At 59.4% G+C, this 9,492-nt stretch overlaps 1 protein-coding gene across 1 annotated transcript; it reads left to right on the top strand.

The window, feature by feature from the left end:
• Window positions 1-5,385: 5,385 nt before the first annotated feature.
• C1qtnf12 (C1q and TNF related 12) lies at window positions 5,386-8,408 on the top strand. Its single transcript, XM_042702028.1, has 8 exons — window positions 5,386-5,538; window positions 6,476-6,592; window positions 6,701-6,812; window positions 6,887-7,038; window positions 7,407-7,515; window positions 7,707-7,797; window positions 7,896-7,974; window positions 8,240-8,408. Exons 1-8 carry the CDS (start codon window positions 5,386-5,388, stop codon window positions 8,336-8,338), a joined length of 912 nt encoding a protein of 303 aa, XP_042557962.1. The 3' UTR covers window positions 8,339-8,408.
• Window positions 8,409-9,492: the final 1,084 nt, after the last annotated feature.

Consider the following 9,492-nt stretch of genomic DNA (forward strand, 5'->3'; position numbering starts at 1 on the left):
AGCCAGAGAGTGTGTGGTCGGAAGGACACAGCTTCCTTCTTTTCATTCTTACTGTTTTTACGCTTTTGTGTTGAGCTGGAGCTCCAGTTTCTAGGTTTTAGCCATTGCTTTCACTTGAGCCACACCTCTGGTCTGGTATTTTGTTAGTATATTGGAGATGGGGCCTCACGGGCTCCATGAGACTCCACAGCCCTCCAGGCTCAGCCGGGGTTACTGGTGGGAGGCCCCAGCGGCGCCTGCCAGGATGGAGGGACCCGTGTGACCACGAGGTGTCGCCATTGGGTCGGAAGGGAGCGGCCCTGCCCACTGCCCTCAGCCTCACCCTAGACTCTGTCCCCTCTGGCTCCTCGGGTGCTGTGGGGCTGGAGCTCCCGGGGGCCAGTCGGCAGAGCCTCTTCTTGAATGCCTGATGCTCACACGTCCAGAGTCCCTGGGGGCTGGTTCTGTGCACGTTGCGGCTTCCCTGGCACGTGTCCAGAGCAATTTGGTTTACGTGAAATGTGGGCACACTGACTTGTGTCAGGTGACCTGTGGGAGGTGGCGGTTCTCGCCCCCCTGAAGAGGGCACGTGAGCCTAGTGTCAAGGCCCACAAGCCTGAACTCTGTCCCTGAGCCTCTCTACTCAAGGCTAATGCTCTACCACTTGAGCCACCCTTTCCTGGTGGCCAGCCTCGGTTATCTGTCAGGCCTGCATGGCCTGTACCTGGTGTTGCTGATACTAGGGCCTGAGCCTGCGTCTGCCTGTTCAAGAGTATGTGTGTATTGCATGTGTGTTGTGGGGTGTTGCTAAGGTACTTGTGTGTTGTGTTGCTGAGCATCTGTGTTGTGGGTGTTGAAGTATTTGTGTGTTGTGGGTGTTGTTGAGGTATTTGTTTTGTGGGATGTTGAGGTATTTGTGTGTTGTGGGATGTTGAGGTATTTGTGTGTTGGGGTGTTGTTGAGGTGTGTGCTGTGGGGGTGTTGAGGTATTTGTGTGTTGTGAGGGTTTTGAGGTATTTGTGTGTTGTGGGTGTTGCTGAGATATTTGTGGGGTGCTGAGGTATTTGTGTGTTGGAGTGTTGAGGTATTTGTGTTGTGGGGTGCTGAGGTATTTGTGTGTTGTGCGGGTGTTGTTGAGGTGTGTGTTGTGGGTGTTGCTGAGGTATTTGTGTTGTGGGATGTTGAGGTATTTGTGTGTTGTGGGGGTGTTGTTATGTGTTGTGGGTGTTGCTGAGGTATTTGTGTTGTGGGATGTTGAGGTATTTGTGTGTTGTGGGGGTGTTGTTATGTGTTGTGGGTGTTGCTGAGGTATTTGTGTGTTGTGGGATGTTGAGGTATTTGTGTGTTGGGATGTTGTTGAGGTGTGTGCTGTGGGGTGTTGAGGTATTTGTGTGTTGTGGGTGTTGCTGAGGTATTTGTGGGGTGTTGAGGTATTTGTGTTGTGGGGGGTGTTGTTGAGGTGTGTGTTGTGGGGGTGTTGAGGTATTTGTGTTGTGGGTGTTGCTGAGGTATTTGTGTGTTGTGGGGGTGTTGAGGTATTTGTGTGTTGTGGGGGGGTGTTATGTGTTGTGGGGGTGTTGAGGTATTTGTGTGTTGTGGGATGTTGAGGTATTTGTGTGTTGTGGGGGTGTTGAGGTATTTGTGTTGTGTGGGTGTTGAGGTATTTGTGTGTTGTGGGGGTGTTGTTGAGGTGTGTGCTGTGGGGGTGTTGAGGTGTGTGCTGTGGGGGTGTTGAGGTATTTGTGTTGTGGGGGTGTTGAGGTATTTGTGTGTTGTGGGGGTGTTGAGGTATGTGTGTTGTGGGGGTGTTGAGGTATTTGTGTGTTGTGGGGTGTTGAGGTATTTGTGTGTTGTGGGTGTTGCTGAGGTATTTGTGTGTTGTGGGGGTGTTGTTGAGGTGTGTGCTGTGGGGGTGTTGAGGTATTTGTGTGTTGTGGGATGTTGAGGTATTTGTGTTGTGGGGGTGTTGAGGTATTTGTGTGTTGTGGGATGCTGAGGTATTTGTGTGTTGTGGGGGTGTTGTTATGTGTTGTGGGTGTTGCTGAGGTATTTGTGTGTTGTGGGATGTTGAGGTATTTGTGTGTTGGGATGTTGTTGAGGTGTGTGCTGTGGGGTGTTGAGGTATTTGTGTGTTGTGGGTGTTGCTGAGGTATTTGTGGGGTGTTGAGGTATTTGTGTTGTGGGGGGTGTTGTTGAGGTGTGTGTTGTGGGGGTGTTGAGGTATTTGTGTTGTGGGTGTTGCTGAGGTATTTGTGTGTTGTGGGGGTGTTGAGGTATTTGTGTGTTGTGGGGGGGTGTTATGTGTTGTGGGGGTGTTGAGGTATTTGTGTGTTGTGGGATGTTGAGGTATTTGTGTGTTGTGGGGGTGTTGAGGTATTTGTGTTGTGTGGGTGTTGAGGTATTTGTGTGTTGTGGGGGTGTTGTTGAGGTGTGTGCTGTGGGGGTGTTGAGGTGTGTGCTGTGGGGGTGTTGAGGTATTTGTGTTGTGGGGGTGTTGAGGTATTTGTGTGTTGTGGGGGTGTTGAGGTATGTGTGTTGTGGGGGTGTTGAGGTATTTGTGTGTTGTGGGGTGTTGAGGTATTTGTGTGTTGTGGGTGTTGCTGAGGTATTTGTGTGTTGTGGGGGTGTTGTTGAGGTGTGTGCTGTGGGGGTGTTGAGGTATTTGTGTGTTGTGGGATGTTGAGGTATTTGTGTTGTGGGGGTGTTGAGGTATTTGTGTGTTGTGGGATGCTGAGGTATTTGTGTGTTGTGGGGGTGTTGTTATGTGTTGTGGGGGTGTTGAGGAATTTGTGTGTTGTGGGATGCTGAGGTATTTGTGTGTTGTGGGGATGTTGTTATGTGTTGTGGGGGTGTTGAGGTATTTGTGTGTTGTGGGATGTTGAGGTATTTGTGTGTTGTGGGGGTGTTGTTATGTGTTGTGGGGGTGTTGAGGTATTTGTGTGTTGTGGGGTGTTGAGGTATTTGTGTGTTGTGGGGGTGTTGAGGTATTTGTGTGTTGTGGCATGTTGAGGTATTTGTGTGTTGTGGGGGGGGTGTTATGTGTTGTGGGGGTGTTGAGGTATTTGTGTGTTGTGGGATGTTGAGGTATTTGTGTGTTGTGGGGGTGTTATGTGTTGTGGGGGTGTTGAGGTATTTGTGTGTTGTGGGGATGTTGAGGTATTTGTGTGTTGTGGGGGTGTTGTTATGTGTTGTGGGGGTGTTGAGGTATTTGTGTGTTGTGGGGTGTTGAGGTATTTGTGTGCTGTGGGGGTGTTGAGGTATTTGTGTGTTGTGGGATGTTGAGGTATTTGTGTGTTGTGGGGGTGTTGTTATGTGTTGTGGGGGTGTTGAGATATTTGTGTGTTGTGGGGGTGTTGAGGTATTTGTGTGTTGTGGGATGTTGAGGTATTTGTGTGTTGTGGGGGTGTTGAGGTATTTGTGTGTTGCAGCGGGTTGCTAAGAGGTATCTTGTGGGGAGGGAAGTGTTTGGAGCCCTTGTAGGCATGTGCCACCCTTCTCTGATCTGTTGTCCATGTTTCCTGAGACCTGAGGCTCCTGGGAGGCAGAGTTAGCAGGCCCCCCTGCCCCCCGCACCTGGAACCCAGCTGGCATTGCCTGGGAGCCTTGGTCATCCGTGGGGGTGGACGCTGCCGCGCCACAGTGCATGGCCTGCACTAATGGCTGGTGAAAGGTGGCTTTGGTCCTGGTGGATGGCATGTTGTCAGGAGTCCTGATAGGGGTGCTCTTAACACCTCCCCTCCTTGAAGCTTTCAGTCCGTGAATGGGGAGGCACACCTTGCGGGAGGCCTTTGCTTCAGCAGCCTCTAACTGCTTGCTGGGTAGTTTGCTGGTAGTTTGCTGGGTGAGGGGTGCAAGCGCGGAAGGGGCCTGTGCGTGGGGCCCGGGCTCGGCGGGGCCAGCTGCTCCCGAGGCTGCCTGCACCAACCGCCGCTGCACTCTACATTCAGGCCACAAAAGCAGGGAGTCAGTCCCGCTGAGGGTGTTGAGCCTTTTCCCTGCCTCGACCAAGGGTAGCAGGGCGGCCCCCCTCCTTCGGGCCTGAGGTCCCTCCCAAGCTCGCGCCGTGCGCCAGGCCCCTGGGAGGTTCAGCCTCTACTTCCCCTAAGGTGACTGCACTTGTCTCTTGCACAGCCCTGGATGTGGTCTGGGCAGGGGTCCTGCTTTGCTCACTATTACCTTTCTCTAGGTCTGGGAGTCCAACAGTCCGAGTGTTCTGTGCTGTCCAGCAGGACCAAGACCCCGGCCAGTGTGCTAGCCTTCCCGCTGGAGGACGCAGCTGTGGGCCAGGCGCAGCTACAGGACGTTCTTGGGGAACAGTTGACTACTGGCATCCTGACAGGCCATGAAGCCCCTATTCCTAAACCCAGTCCAAGGGCCTCTGGCCTGGCTTGTTCCCAGCTGACTTGCTCTGTGCAGTCTAGAAATGGTTAGCAAGGGGACCGGGAAGGTGGCTCAGTGGTAGAGTGCTTGCCTTGCATGCATGAGGCCCTGGATTCCATTCCTCAGCACCACATAAGCAAAAAGAAAAAAGCCAGAAGAGGAGCTGACTTAAGTGGTAGAGCGCTAGCCTTGAGCTGAAGAGCTGAGGGACAGTGCCCAGGCCGAGTTCAGGCCCCATGACCAGACCCCCCCCCCCCCAAAAAAAGAAATTGTTAGCAAGATCCTTTCCCCCTGGGACCTTCTGTGGTCGCACAAACCCTGAGAGGAAAGTCCACAGGCCACCGGTCTGAAGAGGGCTTGGCTCTTGTACTAATTTCCTTGAAGGAAAAGCCTGGGGCTGGGGGCTCTGCTGGCCCCAGAGGGCCCACAGCAAGGACCAGGACAGGCTGGAGCGGGAAGGAGCCCTGCCTCTGCTCCCAGGTGCTCCTGCCTCTTCTTGGAGGCCTTGGTGGGAGGCCTTGGCTGGGTGCGGGCAGGTGGGGTGGGGGGCGTGGGGAGGGAGACGGGGTGGGGGGGGCCGCTTCCCAAGGCCCTCTGCTGGGGATGGAGCTGTGCAAGGGCCCCCGAGTGAAGGTGCTGTCCAGCTTAGCTGGGATGGGGACCTTTTTAAGGAGGGGGCTGAAACACAGGGCCCCTCAGCCGCCCAGGGCAGGGACAGTGATCATGGGGGTCCGCCCCGTCCGGCCCCCTCTCCCCCCCCCACCCCCCGCCAGCCTCCGAGGGAGCCGGAGGAGGAGGGAGAGCGCCGGGTGGTTGAGTGCCGCGAGGGCACGGCACGGGGGAGGCTGGCGCCAGCCTCCCAGACCGGGCCGCCAGCGCAGGGCTGTGGTGCAGACTTGTGCCGGCCTGGCCTGCCGGCTGCTCTTGTTGGCCCGCCAGCCACAGATGGGCGTGCCCTTGGGCCTCACCCCCGCAGAGGGGCTCTGAGCGAACAGAGCGAGCCCCGAGCCTGGCAGGCGCAGAGCCATGCGGTGCGGGGCCCGGGCCGCAGCCCTGGCTCTCCTCTGGCCTCAGCTCCTGCTCCTCCCGGGCGTCGGAGCGCGGCGCGAGAACAAGAGGCCGCGGCAGCCCTCCAACGCCACTGCCCTCCACAGCCAGGGGCTGCAGGGCGCCCCCGAGGTAGGTGCACACGTGGGCTGCCAGCGCTGGGTGCTGCTCCGGGGCTGGGGCTGCCCGCCTCAGACCGCCCGCCTCTGCCCCCTTTGCCCCGCCGGGGACCCTGGCCGCCGGCCCTACCTGGGGTCTGCTGACCCACTCTGCCTCCTGTCAGCCCCTTTGCTCAGGCCTGGGGGAGGGGAGCCAGGGGGGCCACAGCTTCTCTGCTCGTGGGGTTTAACCTGCCCTGTTCATAGTTGCTCCTCCAGAGAAGACTAGGGCTGAGGATGGGCCGGCCAGCAGGGGTTCTGTCGGCGTCCAGGCTGTGAGAACCACTTGTGCCTTCCTGCTGGACGCTCGCCTGCCACCTGCCCCCTCAACCCAGATGTGGCTGTTGTGCTCAGTGCCAGGGCCCCCGGGCAGACACGGGCTGCCGAGGGGTGGAGTGTGTCCAAGTGCTCCTGCTGCTCCTCCCCGCCTCCAGGGTGGACCCTTGTCCCTTGGATGGGCACCTCTACTCCAAGCCAGGAGGTGGCCTCCCCTGCTGCCCGCCCTGGCTCTGTCTGAGGCTAGGGTCCACGGGAGGTAGGCCCTGGCTCCCGCTGGCTGAGGATGCGCCCTGGAGCGGCCAGGCTCCGTTCCTGTCGGCGTGTGTCCTGTGTGCCTCAGCCCCCGTCTCCGGGAGCTCGGCCCTAACAGGGCATGCTCACCCTCGCCCACGACCCTCCCTCTGCAGCCCCTCACCTTGTTCAGTCTGTACGCAGGCTTTCAGGAAGCTCTCTGGCCCCGGGTGCCTCTGGGCATGCGCCTCTCCCACAGGAGCCCAAGGGCGTGAGGTTCGGGCTTTGCCAGGGGTGAGGGTCCTTGACCTTTCTGAGCCCCTCGCTGACCTGAGGCACCAAAAGGCGGGGGCCAGTAGGGCCTAGTGGTCAGTTCACCAACCTGTCCCCTGTTGCTTCAGCCACCAGAGACCTCAGGACCTGAGCTCTCAGATGCCCACGTGACATGGCTAAAATTTGTCCGGAGGCCAGACGATGGGGCCTCTAGAAAACGGTGTGGAGGCCGGGACAAGAGGCTGGTGAGCTGGGCTTCCATGGGGTGAGCCCTCCCGGGCGCTCTCAGGGCCTAGCCCAGGCAGGAGGTGTGTGTGGCTCCCCTCAGGCCCCTTCTCCTTCCTTTTCCCCAGCGAGGCCTCTCGGGGCCCCCGGGGCCCCCGGGGCCGCCCGGTCCCCCCGGTCCCCCCGGTGCTGAAGTCACCCCGGAGGCCTTACTACAGGAATTCCAGGAAATGCTGAAAGGTAAGGCTGCCCTCCAGCCCAGACGTACCGCCATGGCTGAGGACAGTGACCCCAGATCACCCTCCTCCCAACAGAGGCCGCAGAGCATCGGTTCTCAGGGCTGATGGACACCGTGCTGCGCCAGGGGCCCAGCCCGCGGCTAGTGGCTGAGGCCTTCCGTTGCTGGCTGAAGGGTCCCATGCTGGTGGGCAAGAAGGCGCTGGTGGAGCTGAAGGGGTTCGAGGCTGTGAGTGGGGAGGGGTCAGGGGGATGTGGCGTCTCAAGCACCCACACACCCAAGGTTCTGTCTGGGGGCAGGATACAGGATGGGCCCCCGCCAGCAAGGCAGGCCCGTACGCACCTCTGGACGTCCACCATGTGGACGGCTGCTGGGCCTGTCCATGCCCAGGGGTCCGGGAAACTTCCCAGGAGACAGGTGGAGAGCCCCAGATGCCCAGACTCCGTCTTTACCAAGATGGGGACAGACTGGAGGGTGACCGTCCCCGTCCCATCTACATGAGAGCGGGCCCAGCAGGCTCCCCTGGGGACGAGAGGGCGTGGCGCCCGTGGGTAGGGCGTAGACACTACAGCCAGCCTCCCTCTGCCGCCCCTCAGCCCGCCACCCAGGGGGCCTTCCTGCGAGGGTCTGGCCTGAGCCTGGCCTCCGGCAGGTTCACAGCCCCGGTCTCTGCCATCTTCCAGTTTTCTGCCAGCCTGCAAGTGGGTGAGCCGGGCTGCCTGTGTTGTGCCCTGAGGGTGAGGGGTAGGTTAGCCATCGGGGGTGGGTGTCTGGTCTTACGGGCTCTGGATGGGGTGGGGGGCCGGGTGTCCCTGCTTTCTGGGGCCCAGGGAGCCAATTCTAGGCCTGTCCTGGGACAGCATCCGGAAGCCTCCTTTCTGTTGCTGTCCGCACAGATCACAGTGAACTTCGGGGCAGGGGCCGGCTGCGGGCCCGGGATGCTGTGCGTGTCCTCATCTGTATCCAGTCCTTGTGCCACCGCCACGCGTGAGTAGGCCTGGCCGCCGCCACAGGCCAGAGCCCCTGGGCTTCATCATTTTGGGGTGTCGGGGTCCCTCACCCTTGCCCCTTTGTACCATGCCCAGGTCCCTGGAGGCTGTCTCGGGCCTGGAGAGTAACAGCAGGGTCTTCACTGCACAGGTGCAGGGGCTGCTACAGCTGCAGGTGAGGGACGGGCCCAGGGGTGGAGCGGGGTCTGGAGGGCTTCCCAGCCCGGAGTGCGAGGCGTGCGGGATGATGTCATCTCTCCGGAGACTGGACCTGGGGCCCTTGTGGCTTTAGTGGGCACTTCCTGCGGGGTCCCGTGGCCCTGGCGGGCACTTCCTGCGGGGTCCATCCTTAGGTGCTCTGTGGGTGGCAGTTGGGCTCCGTGTGCTCCCTCATGGGGGGCAGGGCCGCCGCTGTGGTAACCCCGCTGTGCTGCTTCCAGGCTGGACAGTACACCTCTGTGTTTGTGGACAATGGCTCCGGGGCCGTCCTCACCATCCAGAGTGGCTCCAGCTTCTCGGGGCTGCTCCTGGGCACATGAGTGAGGAGACGCCACGTTGCCCCGGAGAGGAGGTGACTGGGACCCCTGGGTGATGGCTGTCGCTACTGCAATAAAGAGCCCCAACCCTTCCCTCTGGCTGCTGTTGCTGGTCATTGTGTTGGTGATGTGGGCCAGGTGGCCCAGGGTGAGCAGGTGTGTACAGCAGAGGACTGTGCAGGTGGGAGCCCAGAACACGAAGTGTGGCCATAGTGGATTGCGAGCGAAGCCCCTCATGGCCTCCAGACCACGCCCAGCCGGGCCTCCCAGCCGGGGCCTCCCAGCCGGGCCTCCCAGCCGGGCCTCCCAGCCCGGCCTCCCAGCCGGGCCGTACTGAGCTTACGGAGGAGCACCAGTGTCTGTGTAGATTTCTGCTTAGCTCTGTCCATGGCCCGGGACTCTCCTAGGGCTTGGCAGCAGCAGCTATGGATGTTGGGCCTCAGGTTAAGAGGATGGCACCGACACGTGGAGGGCCACTTGGGGGCCTGGGGGAAGGGAGGGAGTTCAGGTATGTGCAGGCCAGGTACAGGACCGTGTGCTCCCGTCGCAAGCCGCAGTGCCAAGCTGGAGGTCCCTGGGCCCCGCTGTGCTGACACTACAGGCTGGGGAATGCTGCCCAGGCTGAAGTAGGTGTCCCCTCTTGCCACCTTCCCCGGGGATGGTCACCATACTCCAAAGACCGTGGCGGGTGAGGGGTAAGCCTCACAGCCCTTGGGACAGAAGCCAGTGGCCAAGGCCCTGCATTTGCGTCCTGTGCCCTTTTATTTTTTGTCAGTCATAGGACTTGAACTCAGGGCCTGGGCGCTGTCCCTGATCTCTTTTGCTCAAGGCAAGCGCTCTACCACTTGAGCCACAGCATCACTTCCAGTTTTCTGGTGGTTTCTTAGAGTTAAGAGTCTCATGGACTTTCCTGCCTGGGCTGGCTTTGAACTGCAATCCTCAGATCTCAGCCGCCTGGCTCCTATCCCATCCTCCCTGCTCCATTTTGAATCTATCAACTTAAGAGCAGAGAAGGAAGCTGGGCGCCCAAGCCCCACGACCAACAACAACAACAAAAAGCCTCAGAACGCCCCAGCTTAAATCACACTGAGGGCTCCTTGGCCCTCAGTGTATCCAGTGGGCTTCTAGCCTCTGCGTTTCCTGCAGCCACTGGTGGG

This window comes from Dipodomys spectabilis, unplaced genomic scaffold (assembly GCF_019054845.1).
Source record: "Dipodomys spectabilis isolate Male_0828 unplaced genomic scaffold, ASM1905484v1 ptg000299l, whole genome shotgun sequence".
In the NCBI taxonomy this organism is placed as follows: Eukaryota; Metazoa; Chordata; class Mammalia; order Rodentia; family Heteromyidae; genus Dipodomys; species Dipodomys spectabilis.

Bases quoted from the DNA above. Each gene is read 5' to 3' on its own strand.
- C1qtnf12 (XM_042702028.1), top strand. From the start codon at position 5,386: ATGCGGTGCGGGGCCCGGGCCGCAGCCCTGGCTCTCCTCTGGCCTCAG. The intron at 6,813-6,886 runs GTAAGGCTGCCC...TCCTCCCAACAG, and splicing joins ATTCCAGGAAATGCTGAAAG to AGGCCGCAGAGCATCGGTTC. The intron at 7,975-8,239 runs GTGAGGGACGGG...TGCTGCTTCCAG, and splicing joins AGGGGCTGCTACAGCTGCAG to GCTGGACAGTACACCTCTGT.